General features: G+C 47.8%; 3 protein-coding genes across 3 annotated transcripts in view; 2 read left to right on the forward strand and 1 right to left on the reverse strand.

Annotated features, from left to right (window-relative positions):
- eif3d (eukaryotic translation initiation factor 3, subunit D) overlaps window positions 1–9,085 on the forward strand; it is a 12,763-nt gene extending 3,678 nt beyond the window's left edge. Inside the window, exons 12-17 of the mRNA XM_057015856.1 lie at window positions 2,183–2,312; window positions 2,461–2,603; window positions 2,684–2,801; window positions 8,581–8,655; window positions 8,732–8,828; window positions 8,907–9,085. Coding sequence (XP_056871836.1) covers window positions 2,183–2,312; window positions 2,461–2,603; window positions 2,684–2,801; window positions 8,581–8,655; window positions 8,732–8,828; window positions 8,907–8,920 — 577 coding nt within the window. The 3' untranslated portion in view covers window positions 8,921–9,085. The remainder of the gene's footprint in view (window positions 1–2,182; window positions 2,313–2,460; window positions 2,604–2,683; window positions 2,802–8,580; window positions 8,656–8,731; window positions 8,829–8,906) is intronic.
- Window positions 9,086–10,565: 1,480 nt separating this feature from the next.
- On the reverse strand, window positions 10,566–13,009 carry LOC130515557 (uncharacterized). The gene is made up of 4 exons (XM_057015905.1): window positions 12,297–13,009; window positions 12,031–12,150; window positions 11,344–11,906; window positions 10,566–11,299 (listed from the first exon to the last, which is right to left on the reverse strand). The coding sequence occupies exons 1-4, from the start codon at window positions 12,815–12,817 to the stop codon at window positions 10,932–10,934; spliced, it is 1,572 nt and encodes a 523-aa protein (XP_056871885.1). The 5' UTR covers window positions 12,818–13,009; the 3' UTR covers window positions 10,566–10,931.
- A 6,329-nt stretch (window positions 13,010–19,338) lies between these two features.
- On the forward strand, window positions 19,339–26,238 carry LOC130515551 (eukaryotic translation initiation factor 3 subunit D-like). The gene is made up of 7 exons (XM_057015900.1): window positions 19,339–19,654; window positions 19,725–19,854; window positions 20,004–20,146; window positions 20,216–20,333; window positions 25,733–25,807; window positions 25,885–25,981; window positions 26,060–26,238. The coding sequence occupies exons 1-7, from the start codon at window positions 19,620–19,622 to the stop codon at window positions 26,071–26,073; spliced, it is 612 nt and encodes a 203-aa protein (XP_056871880.1). The 5' UTR covers window positions 19,339–19,619; the 3' UTR covers window positions 26,074–26,238.
- The last annotated feature ends 1,153 nt before the right edge of the window (window positions 26,239–27,391 follow it).

A 27,391-nucleotide genomic window follows, 5' to 3' on the forward strand; every position in this document is an offset into this window, starting at 1 on the left:
GGAAGTTGGACCGTAGTCGGGGAAAAGGGGTGGAAGACGGCCAGGACAGAAGAGAGAGGACAGGAGTTCAGGAGATACAGCATAAGGAGAAGGGCAAGGTGACAAAGGTCAAACAAAGGGTGCGTGATGACTTGTCTGCTAGGATGGACAATTAGGAGATGAGAAAGAATCACAGGTCTCAGAAGGAGAGTTGGAGATGTGAGAAGGTGCCGCAGGTAAGAATGATCACGATTGAGATGGAGATGTGCTGAAAGCATGACGGGAAGATCGACGGAGAACTCTGAGGACCTGAAGAATGAGGAAAATAAGAGAGAGCAAAGAGCAGAAGATGTAAATGTTGTGGAGCTGGAAGTAGCAATAGTGGTCCTGATGAGCTACCTGTGGAGGTCTGGAAGTGACAATTAGACACTTCCAACAACCTGAATAGGTTGTGAAGATGTCTGAGGAACCAATGAGAAGAAGCTCTTGAAGAATAAGAGACCTGCAGAGTTGTGGCACCTACAGAGGAATAAAGTGGATGATCCATATGATGAAGCTGAGGTGAAGAGCAGCAGAAGCCAGAATGATGATTTGGGAGCAGCAGGACGGAGTCACACCAAGAAAGAGGACAGAGACATATGCTGGAGTGGACCAGGACATGGAGGACAGCTGTAGGACAGTAGGGAGGAGACCGGTGGAGGGAGGACTGCACCAGCCATCAGCTGAGCCTCGTCTTGTTGCTCTGGACAGATGAGGTCAGGCAGGACTCTCCATGGACTTTGATGTTTGCAGATGATCCTGAGGTGTGCAGAGAGAGCAGGTGGGGGAGGAGCTAGAGGTGGAGGTGGGGGAGGGGCTAGAGGCTAGAGGTGGAGGAGGAGCTAGAGGTGGAGGTGTGCAGAGAGAGCAGGTGGAGGAGGAGCTAGAGGTGGAGGAGGAGGGGCTAGGGGTGGAGGAGGAGTTAGAGGTAGAGGTGGAGGAGGGGCTAGATGTGGAGGAGGAGTTAGAGGTGGAGGTGTGCAGAGAGAGCAGGTGGAGGAGGAGCTAGAGGTGGAGGAGGAGGGGCTAGGGGTGGAGGAGGAGTTAGAGGTAGAGGTGGAGGAGGGGCTAGGGGTGGAGGAGGAGTTAGAGGTAGAGGTGGAGGAGGAGTTAGAGGTGCAGGAGGAGCTAGAGGTGGAGGTGTGCAGAGAGAGCAGATGGAGGAGGAGCTAGAGGTGGAGGAGGAGCTAGATGTGGAGGAGGAGGAGCTAGGGGTGGAGGTGGAGGAGGGGCTAGAGGTGGAGGAGGAGCTAGAGGTGGAGGTGTGTAGAGTGAGCAGGTGGAGGAGGAGCTAGAGGTGGAGGTGGAGGAGGAGCTAGAGGTGGAGGAGGAGGAGCTAGGGGTGGAGGTGGAGGAGGGGCTAGAGGTGGAGGAGGAGTAGAGGTGGAGGTGTGCAGAGAGAGCAGGTGGAGGAGGAGCTAGAGGTGGAGGAGGAGGAGCTAGTGGTGGAGGAGGAGCTAGAGGTGGAGGAGGGGCTAGACATGGAGGAGGAGGGGCTAGAGGTGGAGGAGGAGCTAGAGGTGCAGGGGGAGCTAGAGGTGGAGGTGGGGGAGGAGCTAGAGGTGGAGGTGTGCCCTGGAGAGGAGGCAGACACTGAAGTTCCAGGGAGGAGAGATGAAGAAGCTGGAGCTTCTCTTTGGGAGGAACATGGAAAGGATCAGCAATGATCAGCACGGGTTAGATGTTTGGAGGTGAGGCCAGAGAGGCCAGGCTGAGGTGCTGTGGACATGTCCAGAGGAGGGACAGGGAAGCAGGTCCACATCTCAGAGCAGAGCTGCATGATCGCAGCAGCAGAGCAGCCATTTTCAGTCCAGCAGCTACTTGTTGATGCAGCAGCTGCAGGATGGAATTCCTCCTCCCTGAACCTAAAACCACCATCCTGGACCCACTTCAAGCCTCAGCTGCTCCGCCTGCCAATGAGGTCAGATCAGCGAGTCCATCTGCGAGCTGCTGTTTGTCCCGATGCTGCTGTGGCGCCGCTGCTACCCGGTATCAGTCTACAGCTGATTGATCGTGTGTGAGTGCAGCCTGAGGTCTGTTCAGCTTGACACCGCTGCTGTGGTGCAACACTGTTGGGGTTCCAGAGACCCGATCACATCTGGACCACGCCCAGTTGGTCTGGTCTGCGGCGTCAGAACGGCTGAAGCTCTGCTCGTGTGCTCAGGTACCGTCACTGGAAGCTCGGCGAGGACATCGACCTGATTGTTCGCTGCGAGCACGATGCCGTGATGACTGGCGCCAAGGGAGAGGTGTCCTTCATCAACGTCAAGACCCTGAACGAGTGGGACTCCAGGGTGGGGGCTATACACCGGTTACCATGGAAACCTTGTGTGTTGGCAGCGGGCCAAACAAATTCCAAGCAAACTTTCAGAGACACATTTCTCAGATGTGCCCGAGTACCTGGTGGGAGGTGCAGTAATGTCCCTCTTGTTTATCAGCCAGTACTGCAACGGCGTGGACTGGCGTCAGAAGCTGGACTCTCAGAGGGGGGCCGTCCTGGCCACCGAGCTGAAGAACAACAGCTACAAGCTGGCCCGCTGGACCTGCTGCGCCATGCTGGCTGGATCAGAGTACCTGAAGCTGGGGTGAGAGGCGCACACACACAACACGCACACACACACACACACACACACACACAGAGGCCTCAAGATGGAACCTTCCGCAGGTACGTGTCTCGCTACCACGTGAAGGACTCGGCCCGCCACGTCATCTTGGGCACGCAGCAGTTCAAACCTAACGAGTTTGCCAGCCAGATCAACCTGAGCATGGAGAACGCCTGGGGGATCCTGTGAGGGTGAAGTTTTGATCACCCGCGCTGTTTGTTCACCAGACTCAGAGTAACCACGCAAACAACAGGAGTTCCTTGCAAGGGAGAGTCGAGCAGCAGTTCAAGCTTCCTCTGTCAACTCTGTTCGTCTGCTGCTCGCTCACCTCTTTTATTGGTGCAAACAGAATGGGTGTCCCAACAGGATCTCATAACTCATTGTCTTCTCCCATCTTAACAAACTCTCTAATCTTGACCAACACTCTTTACGAAACACTCTCATGTTCTTCTTTTCTTATCAACATTCCTCAAACACTCAAAATCTACATACAATAGTATTTAAAGATAATACTAATAACAACAATAACAATAATTCTTCTCACATTTCCCTCCTGTTTATCGTTAAATGCGTCTAGATTTCATCATCAGTATCACATCTTTACATTTTCATGAAATTTCAATGCATTACGTCATTTTCCTAGAAACACATTTCTTACACTCAGAGTTCAACATGTGTACAGCTGTGTTGGGGGCTGTGTTTTAACAAATAGCACATTGTGAACAAATTTTTTTGAGTATGTATGAAATCCTATAGTGTAATAATGTTCATTAACCATCTGTACCATCCCTCCTGTTGAGACATGGCATGGCCCATGGCTCACTAATGCTGCCCATTTATGCATATTCCGGGGAAGGATTGGCTTGTTTCCTATGGTTAACAGTCCTTTATCATCCAGTTTGGCTCCTCGCTTCTTCCACGTGGCCTTTTCTTTTTCTGGAGCACTTTGTTGCATTTCTTTTAGAATATCATTATCTGCAGGTTCTAGGCTAAATGATTCTTCCTCATCATTATCGAGAAGTGTGTTGTTATTAGCTGCAGCCTTTGCGGCTTTGTCAGCAAAGGCATTGCCTTGTGAGACTGCGTCTGTGTTGTTAGTGTGTGCAGTGCATTTACATACAGCTATTTTACGTGGCTGCTGTACTGCTGCCAATAACTTTTTTAACAGTTCTGCATGCATGACCGGTTTGCCTGTCGACGTTTTCATCCCTCTCAAATTCCATTGTTGAGCAAACACAAACAGCGTGGAAAATGCATATTGACTATCTGTGTAGATGGTAACATCTTGTCCTTTGCTTAGTTCACAGGCACGTGTGAGTGCGACGAGTTCTGCAGCTTGAGCAGAATAGGAGGAGGGAAGTGGTTTCGCCTCCACCACCTCAGTTGCTGTGACTACTGCATAGGCAGTTCTACTGCGTCCACAGTCATCCTTTCTCGATGATCCATCCACAAAGAGTGTCCGTCCTGTAGTCAACGCGACATCACTAAGATCTGGTCGCGGCAGGACCTTGGTGGAGACCTCATCCAGGCAGTTGTGCTGGTGTCCCTCTTCTGCGGTGGGTAGCAGCGTTGCTGGGTTTAAGGTCGTGCAGCGACGAATCGTCAGATTCGGCTGAGACAGCAACACTGCCATGCAGGAAAGATGACGTGCGGGCGACAGGAACGCTATCTTACTTTGTAGCAGCAGTATTGACACTGCATGTGGAACTAGCAAAGTTAGCTCATGATATAGCACCACTCCTGCGGAGGCTTTTACTGCCTCAGATGCTGCCACCACCGCTTTAACGCATGGTGGCAGTGCACAAGCTACGGGATCTAGCTTGTGGGAGTAGTAGGCCACTGGCTGCCTCTTATCTCCGTGCTTCTGCAATAGAACTGAAGTCATAAAGTCACCCTTGCAATCTACGACCTGCTCAAAAGGCTTCTGATAGTCTGGCAGCTTTAACACTCCAGCACCTACAAGGGCCTGTTTTGTATGTGTAAGTGTTCTTCAGCTTCAGGGGTCCATGTTAACACATCAGTCATTGCTAAGGGGTTATCATACATCAATGCTTGTAAAGGGGCAGTTATTTTCGCATAATCTAAGATCCATGATCTGCAAAAATTCACTAGTCCTAAGAATGACATCATCTGCTTCTTTGTTTTTGGTTTTGGGGCTTCAAGCACTGCTGTTTTCTTCGACTCAGAATAGCTTTACCATTATGTGTCAGAACATGGCCCAGATAAACCACTTCCTGCTTCACCAGTTGCAGTTTGCTTTTGCTTAATTTATGGCCTTATGAGGCTAGCCAGTGTAGCAATGCTAGCGTGTCTGACCAACAATCTGCCTCTGTTTTTGACGCCATGAGGATGTCATCCACGTAGACGAGGATTTGACTTCCACACGGAGGTTTAAACTTAGCTAATGATGACATCATTACCTGAGAGAAGATTGTGGGACTCTCACAGTAGCCCTGAGGTAACCTTGTCCAGGTGTACCTCCGTCCTTGAAACGTAAATGCAAACCAAAACTGTCTGGATGTACTGGTACAGAGAAAAATGCATTGGATACATCTATCACCGTGTACCACTGATGTTCAGGGTTTAAGTCATTCAGCAGAGTGTATGGATCTGCGACTAAAGGAGACCTAGGGACCACTGCAGCGTTTACAACTTGCAGGTCCTGCACCATCCGCCAGCCGGTAGATGGTGGTGACTTCCTTACTGGAAATAGGGGTGTATTTACAGGAGACTCAGGACACTCTCTGATGACTCCTGCTTTAAGCAGTGAGTTAAATATCGGAACAATACCCTCCTGTGCATCAGTTTTAAGGGGATATTGTCTCTGAAATGGTCTATAATCTGATTTAGGGATTATTTTTACAGGTTCTGCTCCTTTTATAAGACCTACATCCGTAGGTCCTTCCGACCATAATTCAGGGGGAAGCTCTTTCAGCTTCTCCTCTTCCTCCTGCGTGAGGATGATGTTTTCTTCTCATGAACTCTGGTCTGTGAGGTGCGTTGCTGGATGTGTCAGCAACCATGTTTTAAGGGGAATGCGCCACACCTGGAACTGATCATTAAAATCAACCTCACCCTTAGGCCTATAGGGCAGGCTGCTCCAGTGTTTTACGTCACATCCCAAATCTTGCCATCTTTTCTTAAGCGGTTTAGCAATAGAAACATGTGGTACAGAACCTGACACTTTGAATAGCGCTGCTGCTTTGGTGGAAAGGCTTCCTGCCGTGCAGACAGCTGTCTGACCACACACATATAGGTGCATAATTACAATCATTTGTGGATCTTTAAGTTTAACAAACTTCTCTGCATATCTTGATGTGCCGTGTGAGTCTGATTTACAGATCTCACCAATGCGCTCCACGTGCATGGTTACATGCAGGTCAGTTTGATTGTGGAGCTGGGCTTCAGGCTGGAAGTATGACAGAGCTTTACCATATAACATAGTGATTGGGTCAGAGAATGGAGGGGGCTGCTTTTCAGGAATGTCGAGTGACCAGTATTTACTGCACGTCCCTCCTTCCCTTACCACAGATTAACCATTCTATCTACAGACCACATCCCTTCGGCTGTGGTACGAATCATCAACTGAAGCTGAGAGATAAGATCTCTTCCTAATAGATTTACGGGACATGTGGTGGAGATCACGAAAGGGGCTTTAAGTGTGATTCCACTCACAGGGTCACAAACATCTACAGGAACTGACATTCTTTCTTTAGTTACGAGACCATTTGCTGATCTCACAAAAATCTGTGTAGAAGTTGGTGCCAGGGCTATTGGATCTCTAATTACTGATTTACCTGCACCCGTGTCTACTAAAAATGTTAAAGAATTGCCTAACACGGTCAGTTGTATTTCTGGTTTGCCTTCAGCAAACAGGAAGACGGTTTCTAAGTCTAAAACATCTTCTAAATCTTCTTTTTCAAATTGGTCAAATTTTGTGCCCTGATTTGTTTTAATTTTTGTGACATCTTTTTCCAGTTCTAGTCATTGTTGAGGTGGATTAGAACCTTGCTGCTGTCCTCTATTGTATCTCTGGTCACGTTGTTTCTTTCTGCAATCATGTTCCCAGTGTCCATAATTTTTACAATAATGACACTGATCTTTTTCAGGGGAGTTGCCTCCTCCTCCCCTTCCGCCTCGGCCTCGCCCACGTCCACGGCCTCGGCTTGGGAAAGGATTGGCATTGAAAAACATGCCTGTTAATTGTTCTTACTCTTTTGGCATTGTCTTTCAGCATGCATAGCATGTTGTTCATAGCGGCCTAGGTTACAAGTTCCGAAATCAACTAACTGTCTCTCTACCCAGGTTTTTATCTCTGATTTTGATCCCCCATGTATAGCTTGCTTTAACTGCTGTTGGTAGGGACCTTCTGGTTCTTCCGCATACGGAATTCCACTATTTTTCCGGAACACATCTTTCATTCTCATGCTATAGTCTTCAAAACTTTCGTCAGTCTTTTGTCTCGTGGCCGTAATGGCGCTGTAGTCAGCTCGTCTAGTAAAAGTAGTTCGCATGCGCTCGTACAGTCTGTCAAGTCTGTCATCTAGTTCTTGGCTGCCAGGCTGCCATGGTCGTTGAGTGGCTGGATCCACTGGGACCCAATCTCCTCTAACAGTGCCCCATTTTTTGCCATTAACGCACATGAGGACTTGCTGGGTTTCAGTACCATTAGTATGATAACTTCTTAGTAACTGTCTTATGTCTTACGTCCATTTGGGGCGAGGTTATGTCATCACAAGCTTTTTTACAGTCTTCTGGAGTCCAGGTTCTATACACCAAGATAGTAGGATCTTGACCCTGCACACCGGCTTGTGGGTTTGCAACCTGGATCAGTGGGTACATCTGCACAGTGTTGTCCTGCATGTGGTAATTTCTGTACTGGGCTCCCGATGGAGAGGGGCCCAAAAAAGGATTAGTGTTTGGAGCAAGGGGGGCTAAGGCGCGGGCGGGTCCAATGGGACCGCCTGAGGAGGAGCTAGTGGAACAGGAGGTGGAGGAACATACGGAGGAGGCACATTTATCAATTGACTTCTGCCTCCTGTTTCGTTGTCCTCCGCCCTCACGTACGCACTCAGCGATGGGTATAAGGAGTTCTTATTTTTCTCTTCTTTTTCTCTTCTTTTTCTCTTTTTCGTTTCTCTTTTTCTTGATTTTGTTTTTCTCTTCTATATTTTGATTCAGTGAGCCAGAGATGACATTGTGCCAACCCCACATTTACTTTTGGATGTTTCTTTCCATATTCTATTAAATCTTCTCTTAATTTTATAATATTGCCTGGCTTGCCTAAGTTACCATCCCAATCAAACTTAGTCACCCACAGCTGAACATATGAGCATGAACCTGGATATTTGTCTTCCATGTGTTTACATGATGCTGGGATTTCGAATTCAGCACCTTTTGTGGAATGTTGGTTGCCCATGTTTGCACTTTATTTATCAGTTTTTATGTATTTGGTGGAGATTCTGATCTCCCGACTGAACAACCTCAATCCCTACTGGATATATAGTTCAGTCCCTCCGCCGTGGCCTTATAACCCCTCTTTTTTAATCAGGAGAGTATACACCAAGCTTCTACCTCCGAGGAGGCGGGTGTATCTTGCCTCTGCTTCTCTCCCGATGACCAGGCAGGTAATACAGTGGTATATTCCGTGTAGCGCTTTTTGTGTCTTATACTCACTCCGTTGTCTCTATGGGTTTGTTTTGGTGCCTTCTTCCCGTCACTGGAGATGGTCGCCCTGGGAGGGAGGATGAAGACCGGCCTTCCGTCAACTCGTGATGAAAGGTCTTTCAATTCGGACGTCTTTTGACTCCGGCTGTGCGCAGACTTCGGCGTTCGGTCGTCCCACGGCGCTCCTCTCCAGGTCTTGGGATCCGGCTCGAAGGACCAAATTTTGTGAGGGTGAAGTTTTGATCACCCGCGCTGTTCGTTCACTAGACTCAGAGTAATAATTCTTCTCACAATCCTCCGCTGTGTCATCGACATCTGCCGCAAGCTGGACGAGGGCAAGTACCTGATCCTGAAGGACCCCAACAAGGTGAGGCCCTGCCCGACCTGAGAAGCTGCCAGCAGGGGGCGCACTGGGAGCTAACGGCTTCATTCTGCTCCTGCAGCAAGTGATCCGGGTGTACAGCCTGCCCGATGGGACCTTCAGTTCTGATGAAGAAGAGGAGGAGGAGGATGAAGACGAAGAAGAGGAGGAGGAGGAAGGTGAGAACGCTGAACATTTTAAATGGACAAAAATGACATTTTGAACGCGTCACAAAAGCGGAATGTTTTTCATTTCAGACGAGGACAATTGAAGGACTCGGTGACCAGCAGCCTTCATCATCATCGTCACCGGATTTTGCAGCATCAAACCGAGTTCAAACTCATCTGAGGTTTATTTTAATTCTGCCAACGTGAACCATCATCAAACTCCAGATGATTCCTTTCCACCTTGAATAAAACCTGAATTGGCCACCTGAGATTTTTACTTTCAACTCTTTTTTACTTCAACTTTTTTATCTAAAAATCAACTGCAAACATTAAAATGATTCATTTTTCTTTAAATATAATTTTTAGTATTTTTCTGACTGACTTTTATTAGTTTTTATTCACAAGATTCCAATATTTTCCAGCACGAACAGCTCAGGAGAATCCTGTCGTATCTGGTCGATCGCGATGATGCTCAACTGTTCTGGGAACCTTTAAAATCAAAGAAAAGGACGTTTAGATTGTGAAATTCATTTATTCATCGTATAACTGAGACACCAGGTAAGAGGACGGGAGGTCGTGGAGCTGGGCGACGCCTGAGGCGGCTCCTCGGAGAGTGAGGTGTCCACTGGTCCCCGTCCCAACCACCCTCCGACAGAACGGATCACCCTGGCGATCACTCGCACCACCAGCTCTTCCTCGTCCTCCAGCATCTTTACATCCTCGTTGAAAGGGGCTCGGGTGACACCTCAGTCCGACCCAAGTGGAAAACTGGGTCTCCTGTTCCTGCAAAGTACATCAAGAGGGCGGTTCTGAAGCAGATCAGTTCCTGTCCAGAGACGACCTCCTTGACCCAAGGGTGGCACCTCCATGGAAACGGCCCAATTGTCTGGCAGAGACACTCCAAAGGCCCCAACATCTGCTCAGTCTTTGGTTCTCATGTTGCATGTTTCAGGTCAGCCGACGGCTCCTCACCTGCTCACTGGGGTCCCCCAAGGATCGGTACTGGGGCCGCTGCTCTTTGCCGAATACGCAAACTCGCTGGGGCAAATCATGATTTATTTATTTTTTATATCACAGCTATGCAGACGACACCTAGCTGTACTTGTCGTTACCCCCGGAAGACCCTTCGGTCTCAGACAAAATCTCAACCACCTCCAGCCTTTGACCTTGCTAAAAGTGAGCTCCTGGTTTTCCTGGTCAACCGATCCATCCATTACAACACTGACATCAACAATGACACCTTGTCTCTTGCTCCTTCCAAGGATGTTGGAATCTTGGAGTCAGGCTTGATGATCAGCTGACCTTTTCTGATCATGTAGCCTCATTCAACATCAGACAAATCTGGCCATTCCTAACCCCACATGCACCCCAGCTGCTGCTACGACCATGGTGATCTCAAACGCTGACGACTGCGTGGGACTTCTACCAGGAACACGTGGTGAAGCTGATTTGGTTGGTCTAGAATGTGGTGGTTCGTCTGGTCTTCAAGCAACCAAAGCGGGTCCACATCACCCCACCACTGATGGAGCTTCAATGTTTGTTCTGCTCCCTCCATCTCTACTGTCATCATCTCTACTTTCATCCCTCTTCTCTCACTCTCCACAGCTCTGGTGGTAGTTGAAACAGGTAGTTTAGGACTGTAAGCTAGTAGTTTATTCACGTTGTTCTCAGCTCCATGGTGGCTTCATTGTGTCCCTGACTGTACTGAGGACAGAAGGGTCTCTAAATGACAAACTATCAAACAAAAGATGGAATATTTCAGATTTATTTGGAAGATAGACAGACAGTAAAACCTTTCTCATATAGATTAATCACAATTCATAGATCTGAAGAAAAGTTACAAAGAGCTCAACGGCACCTCACAACAGCAAAACGACTGGACTCACGGACGTGCAAGAAGCTCCAGGAAGGGTCTCAACACAGAAAGGAACAGTCAGGTGTGGACATGGGTAACAGGTAACAGGGACTAAATGTGATAAAGGCTCATCTGAATTCTGCTGCAGGAGGAGGATTATTCAGCTCCTCTTGCAGAACTTCAAATTAACAGAGAAAAGATTTAAGATATCTGGATGGTGATGATTGATGCTAAAAACCTGCTTGGGGTCTTGGGTCTCCTCAGTGGTTGGGATCTAAGAGGGATCTGGACTCCTCCTCAGAACGGCGGCCAGGATAAAATGGGGTGTCCAGGGCGGCCAGGTGTATCTTCATCCTCTCCTGACCTTCTTTCTGGCTCTCGTAGATCTTCTCCCATGACGTCATCTGTGAGCGCCACAGTGCAGCTCTGGCTGTAAAGAACTTCACCAGCTCGGACTTGCTGCCTTTGGCTAAACTGAGGCCGTCTTTGACGATGAAGAAAACATCGATGCCGACGAACAGAGCGTTGAGTGCAATGAAGCCGACTCTGGCTGCCCTGGCGAATCCTGCAGCTCCTCGGGCCGCTGCCTGGCCGATATCTGGGATATCTGAGACCAATTTACTGGCTCCTCTAGCTCCCTGCATCACGAACCGACCAACACCTGTGATCAACTCTTCATAATTGAACATTCTAAAAGTAGAAACTGTATCAACAAGTTCCTTAAGTCATCAGCGGTTTTCTTAAGTGAATCCAGCTCTACGGCCACCTTGGCTATCGCTTCAGCAAATTCTTCTAGAGTCGTTCCCTTCGTGCCGACTTTTTCCAGACACTCGTAAAGAACTCCTGCATCCTTCATGAAGTCCTCAAGCGTTTTGCTGGCTTTATTTTTTTCCCTCTTGTTTACACCCAACTCGGTGAGGGTGGTGACAATGCTGTTGACTCCACTGGTGACTCCGAGGCTGATCCCAGCTATGGTCAGACCCAGAGACAATCCTGCAGTTACAGGACTCAAAGCCAAGCCCACAATGCTCATCACACCACCAACTGCCCCCACTGAGCTGCCTGCTATGCTGGAGATCCTGGCCCCCTTGTGCATCCTATCCATCTGACCAGTGCTCTCATCCAGTTTATCTAGAAACTCCAACATCCTGTCTCTCCGCTCATCAAACTCCTGGAGGAAGGTCGACGACAGATCGTCCTGAAACATGAACGCAATTCTGAAGTTCTGGTTCAACCTGACGAAGAGAAAAGTAAAGTCAGCCAGGGTGAACGTGCACAGCTGTGAATGCGAACTGTACTTTAACTTTGAATCGGTGTCTTTTTCTGTGCTTCTAAGCTGATTTCCTGTTGAGGTTTTACCTGATAGAATGTAGCTGTTTGATGTGAGTCAGCATCTCCTGGATGTCGTCTTCAGACAAATCCACCGGCAGCTCTACGTTGGTTTCTGTGCTCCTTGGTGGACGCCAATCACTGAAAGAGCTGCGACGCAGAAACACCATGAAGTTAGCATCATGCTAATGCTCTGAGACACACCGCATATGATCCATCTCTCCATCTGGGTTAGGAGATCTGTTTCAGACTCTGTGGTGCTTCAACTTTGACATTTTTATTTATTTATTTTTTACCTTTTTTCCATCTTGTCACACATCAGCTGGCTGATGATCATGTATTTGTTCAGCTGGATGAGCAGCACTTCCAAGTTTTGCAGTTGAGGAACAAAGAAGTCGTCTGTGTCCAGCATGAACATCAAGCGGAGAGGGCAGGTTTGCTGAGCGGCAGTGATGATGTCCTGAACCAAATCCAGGCTGATCCCAGGGGGAAGGTGCAGCATGTTGTTGTTCTCCCTGAAGACGTGAAGGGAGGTGAAGGCCAGCTTCTCCAAACCATCCAGGAAATCATTAAGTTCCATCAGGCCGTTGAGAGTGGTCTTCAGCACCTCTGCCAGCTCCTCCTCCAGCGCTGCAAACTTCTCCTTCTTGGCTCTTTCTTTGATGTCCAACATCATTTCTATCTCCATCCCCCTCCCCAGGATCCAGCTGGAGATCCTGCTAGAGAAGCTTTTCACCATGTTGATGTGTTTCAGCGTATTTGTGGCGTAGCGACCCAAGACGGCCTGAAGATCTTTTCTGGAAGACAAAAGCAGCATTTCTGAAGGCGACCCAGCAGTTGAGGTCGGTTCTCCACAGCAAACAGTCAAACCTTCTCAGTGCATTCATCTCTACTCCAAATTTATTTAAAACATTACACGTGAATTCTTGATCAGCCTGCTTTAAAATCACACGATCAATCAGTAACGTTTATGTTGACTGACTCGTTCAGCACCAGATCCTGAAAACTTCCTGTTTGAGACTCGTTTAATCCTGCTGAAGGCCCGTAACATCGCCTTCCGATCGGGGGATGCACAAACCTACAGCACAGCCAGAGCTAACCTGAAGCGGGGGATATGGAAGAAAGCAAGAAACAAACGACTACAAGCTGAAGGTAGAAGGGCACTTCTCCAACTCCAACCCCCGATCTATGTGGCAGGGCATTCAGGTCATCAGCAACTACAAGCCCACCAATGCCTCTCCCCCTCAACTGACATCTCCTTCCTCAATGAGCTAAACAACTTCTATGCTCGGTTTGAGAAGGACAATCAAGAACAAGCGAGCAAGGTAGAGCTGACTGCTGGCCACCAACCCTTAACTTTCTCTACCACTGATGTCAGAGCGGAACTGAGCAGGATCAATCCACGCAAAGCTGCGGGCCCCAATGGCATCCCTGGACGCGTGCTCAGAACTTGTGCTGCGGAGTTAGCAGGGGTCCTGACGGACTTATTCAATCCATCCCTGGCTCATGCAGTTGTGCCGACCTGCTTCAAATCCACCTCCATCGTGCCAGTACCAAAACATTCCACCCCAGCTTGTCTCAATGACTATCGTCCAGTAGCACTCACTCCTATTAACACAAAGTGCTTAGAGCAGCTGGTCTTGGGACAACTAAAATCCTGTCTCCCCCCAACCCTGGACCCCCATCAGTACGCCTATCGTAAGAGCAGGAGCACAGAAGATGCAGTCTCCACAGCACTGCACTCTGTCCTCTCTCACCTGGACAATAATGACACATACGCCCGAATGCTGTTCATAGACTTCAGTTCAGCATTTAACACTGTCATCCCCTCCAAGCTGATAACCAAACTAAGGGATCTGGGCATCAGCACCTCCATCTGCAACTGGTTACTGGACTTTCTGACCAATAGACCACAACATGTGCAGTTAGATCATCACTGCTCCCCTACCCTCACTGTAAACACCGGAGTACCACAGGGCTCTGTGATGAGCCCATTCCTCTACTCCCTGTTCACCCACGACTGCAGAGCTCTACATGGTTCCAACACCATCATCAAGTTCGCAGATGACACCACGGTGATTGGCCTCATCAAGGATAATGATGAGTCAGCTTACAGGGAGGAGGTGGACCGCTTGGCTACGTGGTGCCACAACAACAACCTGCTGCTCAACACCAATAAAACTAAAGAACTCGTCCTGGACTTCAGGAGGAAGACGGACATCCACCCACCCATCCACATCAACGGAGCAGCGGTGGAGTGTGTGTCCAGCTTCAAATTCCTGGGGATCCACCTCTCACAGGACCTCACCTGGACGACTAACTGCTCCAGTTTGGTGAAGGAGGCTCACCAGCGTCTCTTCTTCCTGAGGACTCTGAAGAAACACCACCTCTCTTCAGACATCCTGGTGAACTTCTATCGCTGCACCATCGAGAGCATCCTTACCAGCTGTATTATGGTCTGGTATGGGAACTGCTCTGCCTCAGACCGGAAGGCATTGCAGAAGGTGGTGAAGACCGCCCAGCGAATAGCTGGAGCTTCTCTTCCTGCCATCGAGGACATATACAGGAGGCGCTGTCACAGGAGGGCCAAGAAGGTCACTAAAGACTCCTGTCACCCAGCGCATGGACTGTTCACCCTCATGCCCTCTGGGAGGCGCTACAGGAGCCTCCGGACAAAAACCAGCAGGTTCAGAGAAACAGCTTCTTCCCCACTGCTGTCTCCCTGCTGAACTCCGACCCCTCTCACTTTACCTCCCTTCAGGCACAATAACCCCGTCTGGACTGACTGATTGTACATTCACGCTATTTGCACTGATTACATCTGTTACAATAATTGCACTATTTACATCTGTTATTTGCACTATTTACATCTGTTATTTGCACTATTTACATCTGTTATTTGCACTACCCACATCCGGTTATTTGCACTGCTTTCCATACTTTGCACATTTTTACCATATTTTATCATTATTGTATAGTTAAAACATTCACATAGTTAAAAACTGCATAAATAACCTCTATTGATCCTGTAGGAAATTCAGCACCATAGTTACAGCCTGTTTATATATTTATCTTGGTTGCAAAGACTTTTATATACCCTTTACATATCTGTGAACTCTGTAAATACAAACATATAGATTGATATCATAAACATATATCATTGTGTGTATATATTGTATATACCCATCACAGTTTTATTCGCTACTTAAGCACTTCTGGTTAGATGCTAACTGCATTTCGTTGCCTTGTACTTGTGACATGTGTAATGACAATAAAGTTGAATCTAATCTAATCTAATCTAATCTAATCTAATTTCAGTTTCATTTTGAGTCAAACCTGCAGCAACACACACTTGTACTTCTATCTTTGTGAGGACATTCATGGACATAATCATTAGCCAGGTCCCCACCCGAACCATAACCATCACATCTAATCTGCGACCCCTGACCCCTGACCTCTACATGAACCCTGTTCTAACCTCAGCCTTAAAATGGGGTCCTAACGTTTGGGCCAACATAGCAGCATATGTCTCAAACACGAAGGAAATATCTAAAATAAAAGTTGTGCGATTGTCCTGAACAGTCGCGTCTTGTTTGGTTTGAACGCCTTTTATAAAAGTTTGTTGTCTCGTTCATCTAATGACACTTCATCAATCTGTCATTGCGATAATAAAGCTGCAACAACAATTCAGGTGTTATACGTGCCTTCCTGGTTTTAGTCTTGTTACTGCTCCCTCTTTAACGGCTTCCTTTTAAAGGTATTCTGGTATAAATGCAGTTAAAACAAATGGGATTGAATCGGAATAAAATCGCTCGCCAACGTGCGCAAAAGCTTTTTCAAGTTCTTTGATTCGAAAAAAGAAACGCGGAGCAAATGAAAGTCAGCTTTGGTGGATTCACGGAAGCTTCTGCGAGGTTTGGTTGCGTTTTTAAAGAATCTTTCAGAGAGTTCACCTGGTGGACTCCATGTTCCTCCTCTGATGGCAGAAGATCCCCTGAAGACCTGACGATCAGATGGGATCAGTGGTCGATCCTAAACCGATCAGGTTTAACTGTCAGCCTGTTTACAAGGGACTGGTTACTTTCTCTTTCACTCTCTCGCGTGACGCCTCAGCTTCAACACAATTGACCTTCAGATGTTTTCCTCTTTTATTGCATCACGTGACTTTGAGAGCTTCTGCTGGGCGTTTGTCTTTTCCTTTTCTTCCTTTTTATAGTCTCCATAAGTGACGTTTTGTCCACTGACGGATCTCCAAACCGGATCTTTTAAGCTTGCTCTTTAGCGCCCCCTCTGGCGACCCTCGGTCAGCACGTGTCTCCAGTGACTGCAGGTAAGAGACTAAAGTCACCCCCATTAGAAAGATTTAATCAGCCACACCTGGATCTGTAGCACCAGGATCAGATCTCTGTGGTGAGAAACGTTTTATTTTAGTTTAATAATCCAGGTTAAACTTTCATATTTGTCATTAGTTTTTGTTTTCAGTTGTGATGTGATGTTTAAACTCCTCCTTGTAAAGCTGACTCTGACTGAAAAACACCTCTCTGAGCCTCCCACTACACCTGTAGGGCCTGCACTGCTTCACTGGTGGCCCCTGGGTGCAGCAGACCCACCAAATCCTTCTAACACTGTATTTTCACCCCCTCCTTCATCCACATTTACTGAAGCACCATAATAGGGCCAGGAGATTAGTGTCACATCTGGATCTGTAGCACCAGGATAAGATCTCTGTGGTGAGAAAAGTTTTATTTTAGTTTAATAATCCAGGTTAAACTTTCATATTTGTCATTGCGTCACTTCCTGTCTTCTCAATCGTTCGTTGATTGCATTGTGAACGGGGTGCTGTATTCACTTAATATTAAACACTTGGTGTGTTGTATTCACTTTACTTAAAATTTTGAACACTTGGGACATTCTAGTCGCCTGATATCAACAGTGAGAAACAACCCATATTAAACAAATACAGGGCTTCGCCGATTATTAGCGTTAGCATGGCTTCACTGTCTATTTCACCCGGTGTCTTTGTCTGTTCAGTGTGTGAAATGTTTAGTTACTCCCATTAGAAAGATTTAATCAGCCACATCTGGATCTGTAGCACCAGGATAAGATCTCTGTGGTGGGAAAAGTTTTTATTTAGTTTAATAATCCAGGTAAAACTTTCATATTTGTCATTAGTTTTTGTTTTCAGTTGTGATGTGATGTTTAAACAGCAGGGGGCGACAAACTCCACAGACAGGCTGGATGGCGCTTTCACACACACACACGCACACGCACTAACGCACACACACGCGTGCGTCTTTTTAAAACGTCACCAGAGGAAGAGGAGCGGAGCCTCTCCAGACTGACATTCCTGCTCTTCTCCGCGGGCGGACACAGATGGAGGCCGGCCTGTCTGCTGACATCGTGACCGCAGCAGCGGCTCCGGATCTCTGACTCTCCTGGTTGTTGTGTAATATCCCTCTTCTCTCTTTATTTAATTCTGCTTCCTGCGTGCGCCCGCATCTGAGCAGAGAGAGAAGAGGAGGAGGAGGAAGAGGAGGAGGAGGAGGAGAACATTCATCAGAATTTATTCCCTTTTTCTTCCTCTTTCATGGCGCCCGGGCTGAAGGCGCGGGTCCGGCCAGGGTGTGATTCGGCCCCGGCGCGTCTGTCCATCCACGGCAGCAGCAGCAGCATCTCCGGCCGCGGCAGCACACGCACACGCACGCGCTCTTCGCCCTCTTCCTGCCGGCTCCATGTCGAGTGATGGTCGGCGTGTTTTGCCGGATGCTGTCCGCTCTCCCCGGATCACCGACGGACCGACCTCCTCTGTGCGCAGACCCCTGTTTTCGGAGAGAAGCCCCCCAGAGCTATAGGGCTCCTTATGGAAACTGGGGACCAGAATTTTAGGAAGAAGGAGAACCCGTGCGTTTCATTTGGATTTTCGTTCTCTTCTTGCGTTCCTACTCGAACGATTTGATTTGCTCCAAACTGGCCGACAGAACTTGAATCAACATCAATCAGCATAAAATACAAGAGCGGTAAATGAGTTGCAGGGCGTTGCTGGGCGTGGCCTAACCACTCCTGGAACCCCGCCCATAATCATAATGACTTTCCAGCCTTGATGCATGTGAGCCAAAACCGATGGATTTGGCTCCTCTAAGAATTTTCTAGAGGTGAAAGCGAGTCAGAGAGAGCGATGAGATGAAGCTCCACAGGATGTCCAGGAGACGATGTCCAGGAGACGAACCCAGAAGGTCTGATGATGGCAGACTTCACCGAAGGGATGGAGATCGAGAGGACAAAGATGGAGCAGAGGATGAGGAGGGTGGAGTAGAGACAGGTCCTAGGTGGTCATGAGATACTTCAGGCTGGACAGGTTCAGCTCAGGGGATCAGGTAGACAAGTAGGTAAGAACTTAGTGTGGGAGGAGACAAGGGACCTGGTGGAGGAATAAGGAAGTTGGACCGTAGTCGGGGAAAAGGGGTGGAAGACGGCCAGGACAGAAGAGAGAGGACAGGAGTTCAGGAGATACAGCATAAGGAGAAGGGCAAGGTGACAAAGGTCAAACAAAGGGTGCGTGATGACTTGTCTGCTAGGATGGACAATTAGGAGATGAGAAAGAATCACAGGTCTCAGAAGGAGAGTTGGAGATGTGAGAAGGTGCCGCAGGTAAGAATGATCACGATTGAGATGGAGATGTGCATGACGGGAAGATCGACGGAGAACTCTGAGGACCTGAAGAATGAGGAAAATAAGAGAGAGCAAAGAGCAGAAGATGTAAATGTTGTGGAGCTGGAAGTAGCAATAGTGGTCCTGATGAGCTACCTGTGGAGGTCTGGAAGTGACAATTAGACACTTCCAACAACCTGAATAGGTTGTGAAGATGTCTGAGGAACCAATGAGAAGAAGCTCTTGAAGAATAAGAGACCTGCAGAGTTGTGGCACCTACAGAGGAATAAAGTGGATGATCCACATGATGAAGCTGAGGTGAAGAGCAGCAGAAGCCAGAATGATGATTTGGGAGCAGCAGGACGGAGTCACACCAAGAAAGAGGACAGAGACATATGCTGGAGTGGACCAGGACATGGAGGACAGCTGTAGGACAGTAGGGAGGAGAACGGTGGAGGGAGGACTGCACCAGCCATCAGCTGAGCCTCGTCTTGTTGCTCTGGACAGATGAGGTCAGGCAGGACTCTCCATGGACTTTGATGTTTGCAGATGATCCTGAGGTGTGCAGAGAGAGCAGGTGGGGGAGGAGCTAGAGGTGGAGGAGGAGCTAGAGGTGGAGGTGGGGGAGGGGCTAGATGTGGGGGAGGAGCTAGAGGTGGAGGAGGAGCTAGAGGTGGAGGTGTGTCCTGGAGAGGAGGCAGACGCTGAAGTTCCAGGGAGGAGAGATGAAGAAGCTGGAGCTTCTCTTTGGGAGGAACATGGAGAGGATCAGCAATGATCAGCACGGGTTAGATGTTTGGAGGTGAGGCCAGAGAGGCCAGGCTGAGGTGCTGTGGACATGTCCAGAGGAGGGACAGGGGAGGAGGTCCACATCTCAGACACTGACGTTTGTCTCCTGGACGGGCGATCTTGTCTTTCAGGGTTCAGAGCGCTACAAGTTTCCAAACTCAAACCCTTTTGTAGAGGAGGACATGGACCAGAGCGAGGTGGCGTCTGTCGCCTACAGGTGAGGCGCTGGTCTCGGGGGGGGGATGATGGCGGCGTCAGAACGGCTGAAGCTCTGCTCGTGTGCTCAGGTACCGTCACTGGAAGCTCGGCGAGGACATCGACCTGATTGTTCGCTGCGAGCACGATGCCGTGATGACTGGCGCCAAGGGAGAGGTGTCCTTCATCAACGTCAAGACCCTGAACGAGTGGGACTCCAGGGTGAGGGCTTATACACCGGTTACCATGGAAACCTTGTGTGTTGGCAGCAGGCCAAACAAATTCCAAGCAAACTTTCAGAGACACATTTCTCAGATGTGCCCGAGTACCTGGTGGGAGGTGCAGTAATGTCCCTCTTGTTTACCGGCCAGTACTGCAACGGCGTGGACTGGCGTCAGAAGCTGGACTCTCAGAGGGGGGCCGTCCTGGCCACCGAGCTGAAGAACAACAGCTACAAGCTGGCCCGCTGGACCTGCTGCGCCATGCTGGCTGGATCAGAGTACCTGAAGCTGGGGTGAGAGGCGCACACACACACACACACACACACACACACACAGAGGCCTCAAGATGGAACCTTCCGCAGGTACGTGTCTCGCTACCACGTGAAGGACTCGGCCCGCCACGTCATCTTGGGCACGCAGCAGTTCAAACCTAACGAGTTTGCCAGCCAGATCAACCTGAGCATGGAGAACGCCTGGGGGATCCTGTGAGGGTGAAGTTTTGATCACCCGCGCTGTTTGTTCACCAGACTCAGAGTAACCACGCAAACAACAGGAGTTCCTTGCAAGGGAGAGTCGAGCAGCAGTTCAAGCTTCCTCTGTCAACTCTGTTCGTCTGCTGCTCGCTCACCTCTTTTATTGGTGCAAACAGAATGGGTGTCCCAACAGGATTTCATAACTCATTGTCTTCTTAACAAACTTCTCTAATCTTGACCAACAGGATACATCTGGGTGCTGGGCTTGGTTGTCAGCAGCTTCAGCACCTTTACGAAACACTCTCATGTTCTTCTTTTCTTCCTCAAACACTCAAAATCTACATACAATAGCATTTAAAGATAATACTAATAACAACAATAACAATAATTCTTCTCACATTTCCCTCCTGTTTATCGTTAAATGCGTCTAGATTTTCATCATCAGTATCACATCTTTACATTTTCATGAAATTTCAATGCATTACGTCATTTTCCTAGAGACACATTTCTTACACTCAGAGTTCAACATGGGTACAGCTTAAGACATTTTGAACAGTTCTTTTACATCTTGGATTACGTTGATCCATTCTTCTTCCGATTCCTCTTCATCGTCGTCCAGTAGAGATCGTTCTTCCACCTGCAGCAAAGTACCAGTAACAACTGATCCCACGAGCTGGCCAATGCAACCCCGAACAAGAGGTACTACACAACCCTGATTACCTCCCTCCTGTCGGAAGTTCCAAAGGCCGAAACTCACGAGTCCTGCCGTCACAGCACTCACCACAATCAGGAAGAACAACTTCATTTCCTTTTTAACTCTTCTTCACAGGTTCCGACGGGGTTCAGCCGTTGCTGGGCCTATACAGGCCGTCAGCCGTTTACGGAGAGTCCGCCACTGCTCCCTCGCCTTCACCTGGAAGAATCTTCTGTTTCTTACAATGGGAAAGGTGTATCCACGACAGTTTCCCGTCCACTCGAACTTCAGTCTTTGTGGTCAGCTGTACTTGATAAGGACCTTCCCATCTAGGCGTGTTCCACCTCTTTCGCACAAACTTCTTCACCCACACGTAGTCGCCCGGTTGAATGGGTTCCTGGGGGGTGGAATCTGTGGAAGACACAGGACTAGGCAGAACATTTACAGCATTCACACATCGGTTGAGTAACATTTTTTTCAGATAATCTGCTATTGTTTCCTCAACATGTTCTAGCTCATTTGTCGTTGCAAAGTATGGTAGGCAATAAGGCCGCCCATATAATGCTTCAAAAGGTGTGATGCCTGTTTTCTTGTGTGGTGTTATGTGCATCCATAATTTCACCAGGTTGAGACAAAACATCCAGTTCTTTCCTGTCTCATCCATACACTTCTTCAGTCTGTTCTTGATAGTACCATTGACTCTTTCAACCAATCCTGCACTCTGAGGTTGGTATGCGCAGTGATTCTTCAAATCAATGTCCAAAGTTACTCCTACAGTTTTCACTATCTCATTTACAAAATGGCTTCCATTGTCGCTCCAGATGACCTTCGGAATGCCAAACCTGGGAATGATTTCTCTACATAGGACTTTTGCCACTGTTAGTGCATCTGCTTTTGCCGTGGGGAAAATTTCTACCCATCTAGTAAATCCATCTAACACTACTAGACAATATTGTTTACCTTCACATGGTGTTAGCTGAATAAAATCTAGAAAAACTGTGTGAAATGGATGATTTGGCAATGGTGTAGTGCCTGCAGGGGCCTTAAGGGCTCCCTGTGGGCTGTGTTTTACACAAATAACACATTGTGAACAAAAAATTTTTAAGTATGTATGAAGTCCTATAGTGTAATAATGTTCATTAACCATCTGTACCATCCCTCCTGTTGAGACATGGCATGGCCCATGGCTCACTAATGCTGCCCATTTATGCATATTCCGGGGAAGGATTGGCTTGTTTCCTATGGTTAATAGTCCTTTGTCATCCAGTTTGGCTCCTCGCTTCTTCCACGTGGCCTTTTCCTTTTCTGGAGCACTTTGTTGCATTTCTTTCAGAATATCATTATCTGCAGGTTCTAGGCTAAATGATTCTTCCTCATCATTATCAAGAAGTGTGTTGTTATTTGCTGCAGCCTTTGTGGCTCTGTCAGCAAAGGCATTGCCTTGTGAGACTGCGTCTGTGTTGTTAGTATGTGCAGTGCATTTACATACAGCTATTTTGCATCGCATCCCAAGTCTTGCCATCTTTTCTTAAGCGGTTTAGCAATAGAAACATGCGGTACAGAACCTGACACTTTGAATAGCGCTGCTGCTTCGGTGTAAAGGCTTCCTGCCGTGCAGACAGCTGTCTGACCACACACATATAGGTGCATAATTACAATCATTTGTGGATCTTTAAGTTTAACAAACTTCTCTGCATAGCTTGATGTGCTGTGTGAGTCTGATTTACAGATTTCACCTATGCGCTCCACGTGCATGGTTACATGCAGGTCAGCTTGATTGTGGAGCTGGGCTTCAGGCTGTAAGTATGACAGAGCTTTACCATATAACATAGTGATTGGCTCAGAGAATGGAGGGGGCTGTTTTTCAGGAATGTCGAGTGACCAGTATTTACTGCACGTCCCTCCTTCCCTTACCCACAGATTAACCATTCTATCTACAGACCACATTCCTTCGGCTGTGGTACGAATCATCAACTGAAGCTGAGAGATAAGATCTCTTCCTAACAGGTTTACGGGACATGTGGTGGAGATCACGAAAGGAGCTTTAAGTGTGATTCCACTTACAGGGTCACAAACATCTACAGGAACTGACATTCTTTCTTTAGTTACGAGACCATTTGCTGATCTCACAAAAATCTGTGTAGAAGTTGGCTTTAGGGCTATTGGATCTCTAATTACTGATTTACCTGCACCCGTATCTACTAAGAATGTTAAAGAATTGCCTAACACGGTCAGTTGTATTTCTGGTTTGCCTTCAGCAAACAGGAAGATGGTTTCTAAATCTAAAACATCTTCTAGGTCTTCTTTTTCAAATTGGTCAAATTTTGTGCCCTGATTTGTTTTAATTTTTGTGACATCTTTTTCCGGTTCTAGTCATTGTTGAGGTGTATTAGAACCTTGCTGGTGCCCTCTATTATATCTCAGGTCACGTTGTTTCTTTCTGCAATCACGTTCCCAGTGTCCATAATTTTTACAATAATGACACCGATCATTTTCACGGGAATTGCCTCCTCCTCCCCTTCCGCCTCGGCCACGCCCACGCCCTCGGTCTCGGCTTGGGAGAGGATTGGCATTGAAAAACATGCCTGTTAATTGGTTCTTACTCTTTTGGCATTGTCTTTCAGCATGCATAGCATGTTGTTCATAGCGGCCTAGGTTACAAGTTCCGAAATCAACTAATTGTTTCTCTACCCATGATTTTATCTCTGATTTTGATTCCCCCATGTATAGCTTGCTTTAACTGCTGTTGGTAGGGACCTTCTGGTTCTTCCGCATACGGAGTTCCACTATTTCTCCGGAACACATCTTTCATTCTCATGCTATAGTCTTCAAAACTTTCGTCAGTCTTTTGTCTCGTGGCCGTAATGGCGCTGTAGTCAGCTCGTCTAGTAAAAGCAGTTCGCATGTGCTCGTACAGTCTGTCAAGTCGGTCATTTAGTTCTTGGCTGCCAGGCTGCCATGGTTGTTGAGTGGCTGGATCCACTGGGACCCAATCTCCTCTAACAGTGCCCCATTTTTTGCCATTAACACACATGAGGACTTGCTGGGTTTCAGTACCGTTAGTATGATAACTTCTCAGTAGCTGTCTTATGTCTTGGATGCACGACTCTACGTCCATTTAGGGCGAGGTTATGTCATCACAAGCTTTCTTACAGTCTTCTGGAGTCCAGGTTCTATACACCAAGATAGTAGGATCTTGACCCTGCACACCGGCTTGTGGGTTTGCAACCTGGATCAGTGGGTACATCTGCACAGTGTTGTCCTGCATGTGGTAATTTCTGTACTGGGCTCCCAATGGAGAGGGGCCCAAAAAAGGATTAGTGTTTGGAGCAAGGGGGGCTAAGGCTCCGGGCGGGTCCAATGGGACCGCCTGGGGGAGCTAGTGGAACAGGAGGTGGAGGAACATACGGGGGAGGCATGTTTATCAACTGACTCCTGCCTCCTGTTTCGTTGTCCTCCACCCTCACGTACGCACTCAGCGATGGGTATAAGGAGTTCTTATTTTTCTCTCTTTTTTCTCTTTTTTTTTTCGTTTCTCTTTTTCTTGATTTTGTTTTTCTCTTCTATGTTTTGATTCAGTGAGCCAGAGATGACATTGTGTCAACCCCACATTTACTTTTGGATGTTTCTTTCCATATTCTATTAAATCTTCTCTTAATTTTATAATATTGCCTGGCTTGCCTAAGTTACCATCCCAATCAAACTTAGTCACCCACAGCTGAACATATGAGCATGAACCTGGATATTTGTCTTCCATGTGTTTACATGATGCTGGAATTTCGAATTCAGCACCTTTTGTGGAATGTTGGTTGCCCATGTTTGCACTTTATTTATCAGTTTTTATGTATTTGGGTGGAGATTTCTGATCTCCCGACTGAACAACCCTCAATCCCTACTGGATATATAGTTCAGTCCCTCCGCCGTGGCCTTATAACCCCTCTTTTTTAATCAGAGAGTAGACACCAAGCTTCTACCTCCGAGGAGGCGGGTGTATCTTGCCTCTGCTTCTCTCCCGATGACCAGGCAGGTAATACAGTGGTATATTCCGTGTAGCGCTTTTTGTGTCTTATACTCACTCCGTTGCTTCTATGGTTTCTCTCTGAGTTGTTTTGGTGCCTTCTTCCCATCACTGGAGATGGTCGCCCTGGGAGGGATGAAGACCGGCCTTCCGTCAACTCGTGATGAAAGGTCTTTCGATTCGGACGTCTTTTGACTCCGGCTGTGCACAGACTTCGGCGTTCGGTCGTCCCACGGCGCTCCTCTCCAGGTCTTGGGATCCGGCTCGAACGACCAAATTTTGTGAGGGTGAAGTTTTGATCACCCGCGCTGTTCGTTCACTAGACTCAGAGTAACCACACAAACAACAGGAGTTCCTTGCAAGGGAGAGTCGAGCAGCAGTTCAAGCTTCCTCTGTCAACTCTGTTCATCTGCTGCTCGCTCACCTCTTTTATTGGTGCAAACAGAATGGGTGTCCAAACAGGGTTTCATAACTCATTGTCTTCTGACATCTTCTCCCATCTTAACAAACTTCTCTAATCTTGACCAACAGGATACATCTGGGTGCTGGGCTTGGTTGTAAGCAGCTTCAGCACCTTTACGAAACACTCTCATGTTCTTCTTTTCTTATCAACATTCCTCAAACACTCAAAATCTACATACAATAGTATTTAAAGATAATACTAATAACAACAATAACAATAATTCTTGTCACAATCCTCCGCTGTGTCATCGACATCTGCAGCAAGCTGGACGAGGGCAAGTACCTGATCCTGAAGGACCCCAACAAGGTGAGGCCCTGCCCGACCTGAGAAGCTGCCAGCAGGGGGCGCACTGGGAGCTAACGGCTTCATTCTGCGTCCTGCAGCAAGTGATCCGGGTGTACAGCCTGCCCGATGGGACCTTCAGTTCTGATGAAGAAGAGGAGGAGGAGGATGAAGACGAAGAGGAGGAGGAGGAGGAAGGTGAGAACGCTGAACATTTTAAATGGACAAAAATGACATTTTGAACGCGTCACAAAAGCGGAATGTTTTTCATTTCAGACGAGGACAATTGAAGGACTCGGTGACCAGCAGCCTTCATCATCATCGTCACCTGATTTTGCAGCATCAAACCGAGTTCAAACTCATCTGAGGTTTATTTTAATTCTGCAAACGTGAACCATCATCAAACTCCAGATGATTCCTTTCCACCTTGAATAAAACCTGAATTGGCCACCTGAGATTTTTACTTTCAACTCTTTTTTACTTCAACTTTTTTATCTAAAAATCAACTGCAAACATTAAAATGATTCATTTTTCTTTAAATATAATATTTAGTATTTTTCCGACTGACTTTTATTAGTTTTTATTCACAAGATTCCAATATTTTCCAGCACGAACAGCTCAGGAGAATCCTGTCGTATCTGGTCGATCGCGATGATGCTCAACTGTTCTGGGAACCTTTAAAATCAAAGAAAAGGATGTTTAGATTGTGAAATTCATTTATTCATCGTATAACCGAGACATCAGGTAAGAGGACGGGAGGTCGTGGAGCTGGGCGACGCCTGAGGCGGCTCCTCGGAGAGTGAGGTGTCCACTGGTCCCCGTCCCAACCACCCTCCGACAGAACGGATCACCCCGGCGATCACTCGCACCACCAGCTCTTCCTCGTCCTCCAGCATCTTTACATCCACGTTGAAAGGGGCTCGGGTGACACCTCAGTCCGACCCAAGTGGAAAACTGGGTCTCCCGTTCCTGCAAAGTACATCAAGAGGGTGGTTCTGAAGCAGATCAGTTCCTGTCCAGAGACGACCTTCTTGACCCAAGAATGGCACCTCCATGGAAACGGCCCAATTGTCTGGCAGAGACACTCCAAAGGCCCCAACATCTGCTCAGTCTTTGGTTCTCATGTTGCATGTTTCAGGTCAGCCGACGGCTCCTCACCTGCTCACTGGGGTCCCCCAAGGATCGGTACTGGGGCCGCTGCTCTTTGCCGAATACGCAAACTCGCTGGGGCAAATCATGATTTTTTTTTTAATATATCACAGCTATGCAGACGACACCTAGCTGTACTTGTCGTTACCCCCGGAAGACCCTTCGGTCTCAGACAAAATCTCAACCACCTCCAGCCTTTGACCTTGCTAAAAGTGAGCTCCTGGTTTTCCTGGTCAACCGATCCATCCATTACAACACTGACATCAACAATGACACCTTGTCTCTTGCTCCTTCCAAGGATGTTGGAATCTTGGAGTCAGGCTTGATGATCAGCTGACCTTTTCTGATCATGTAGCCTCATTCAACATCAGACAAATCTGGCCATTCCTAACCCCACATGCACCCCAGCTGCTGCTACGACCATGGTGATCTCACACGCTGACGACTGCGTGGGACTTC

The sequence above is a fragment of the Takifugu flavidus genome, chromosome 18, assembly GCF_003711565.1.
Source record: "Takifugu flavidus isolate HTHZ2018 chromosome 18, ASM371156v2, whole genome shotgun sequence".
NCBI lineage: Eukaryota > Metazoa > Chordata > Actinopteri > Tetraodontiformes > Tetraodontidae > Takifugu > Takifugu flavidus.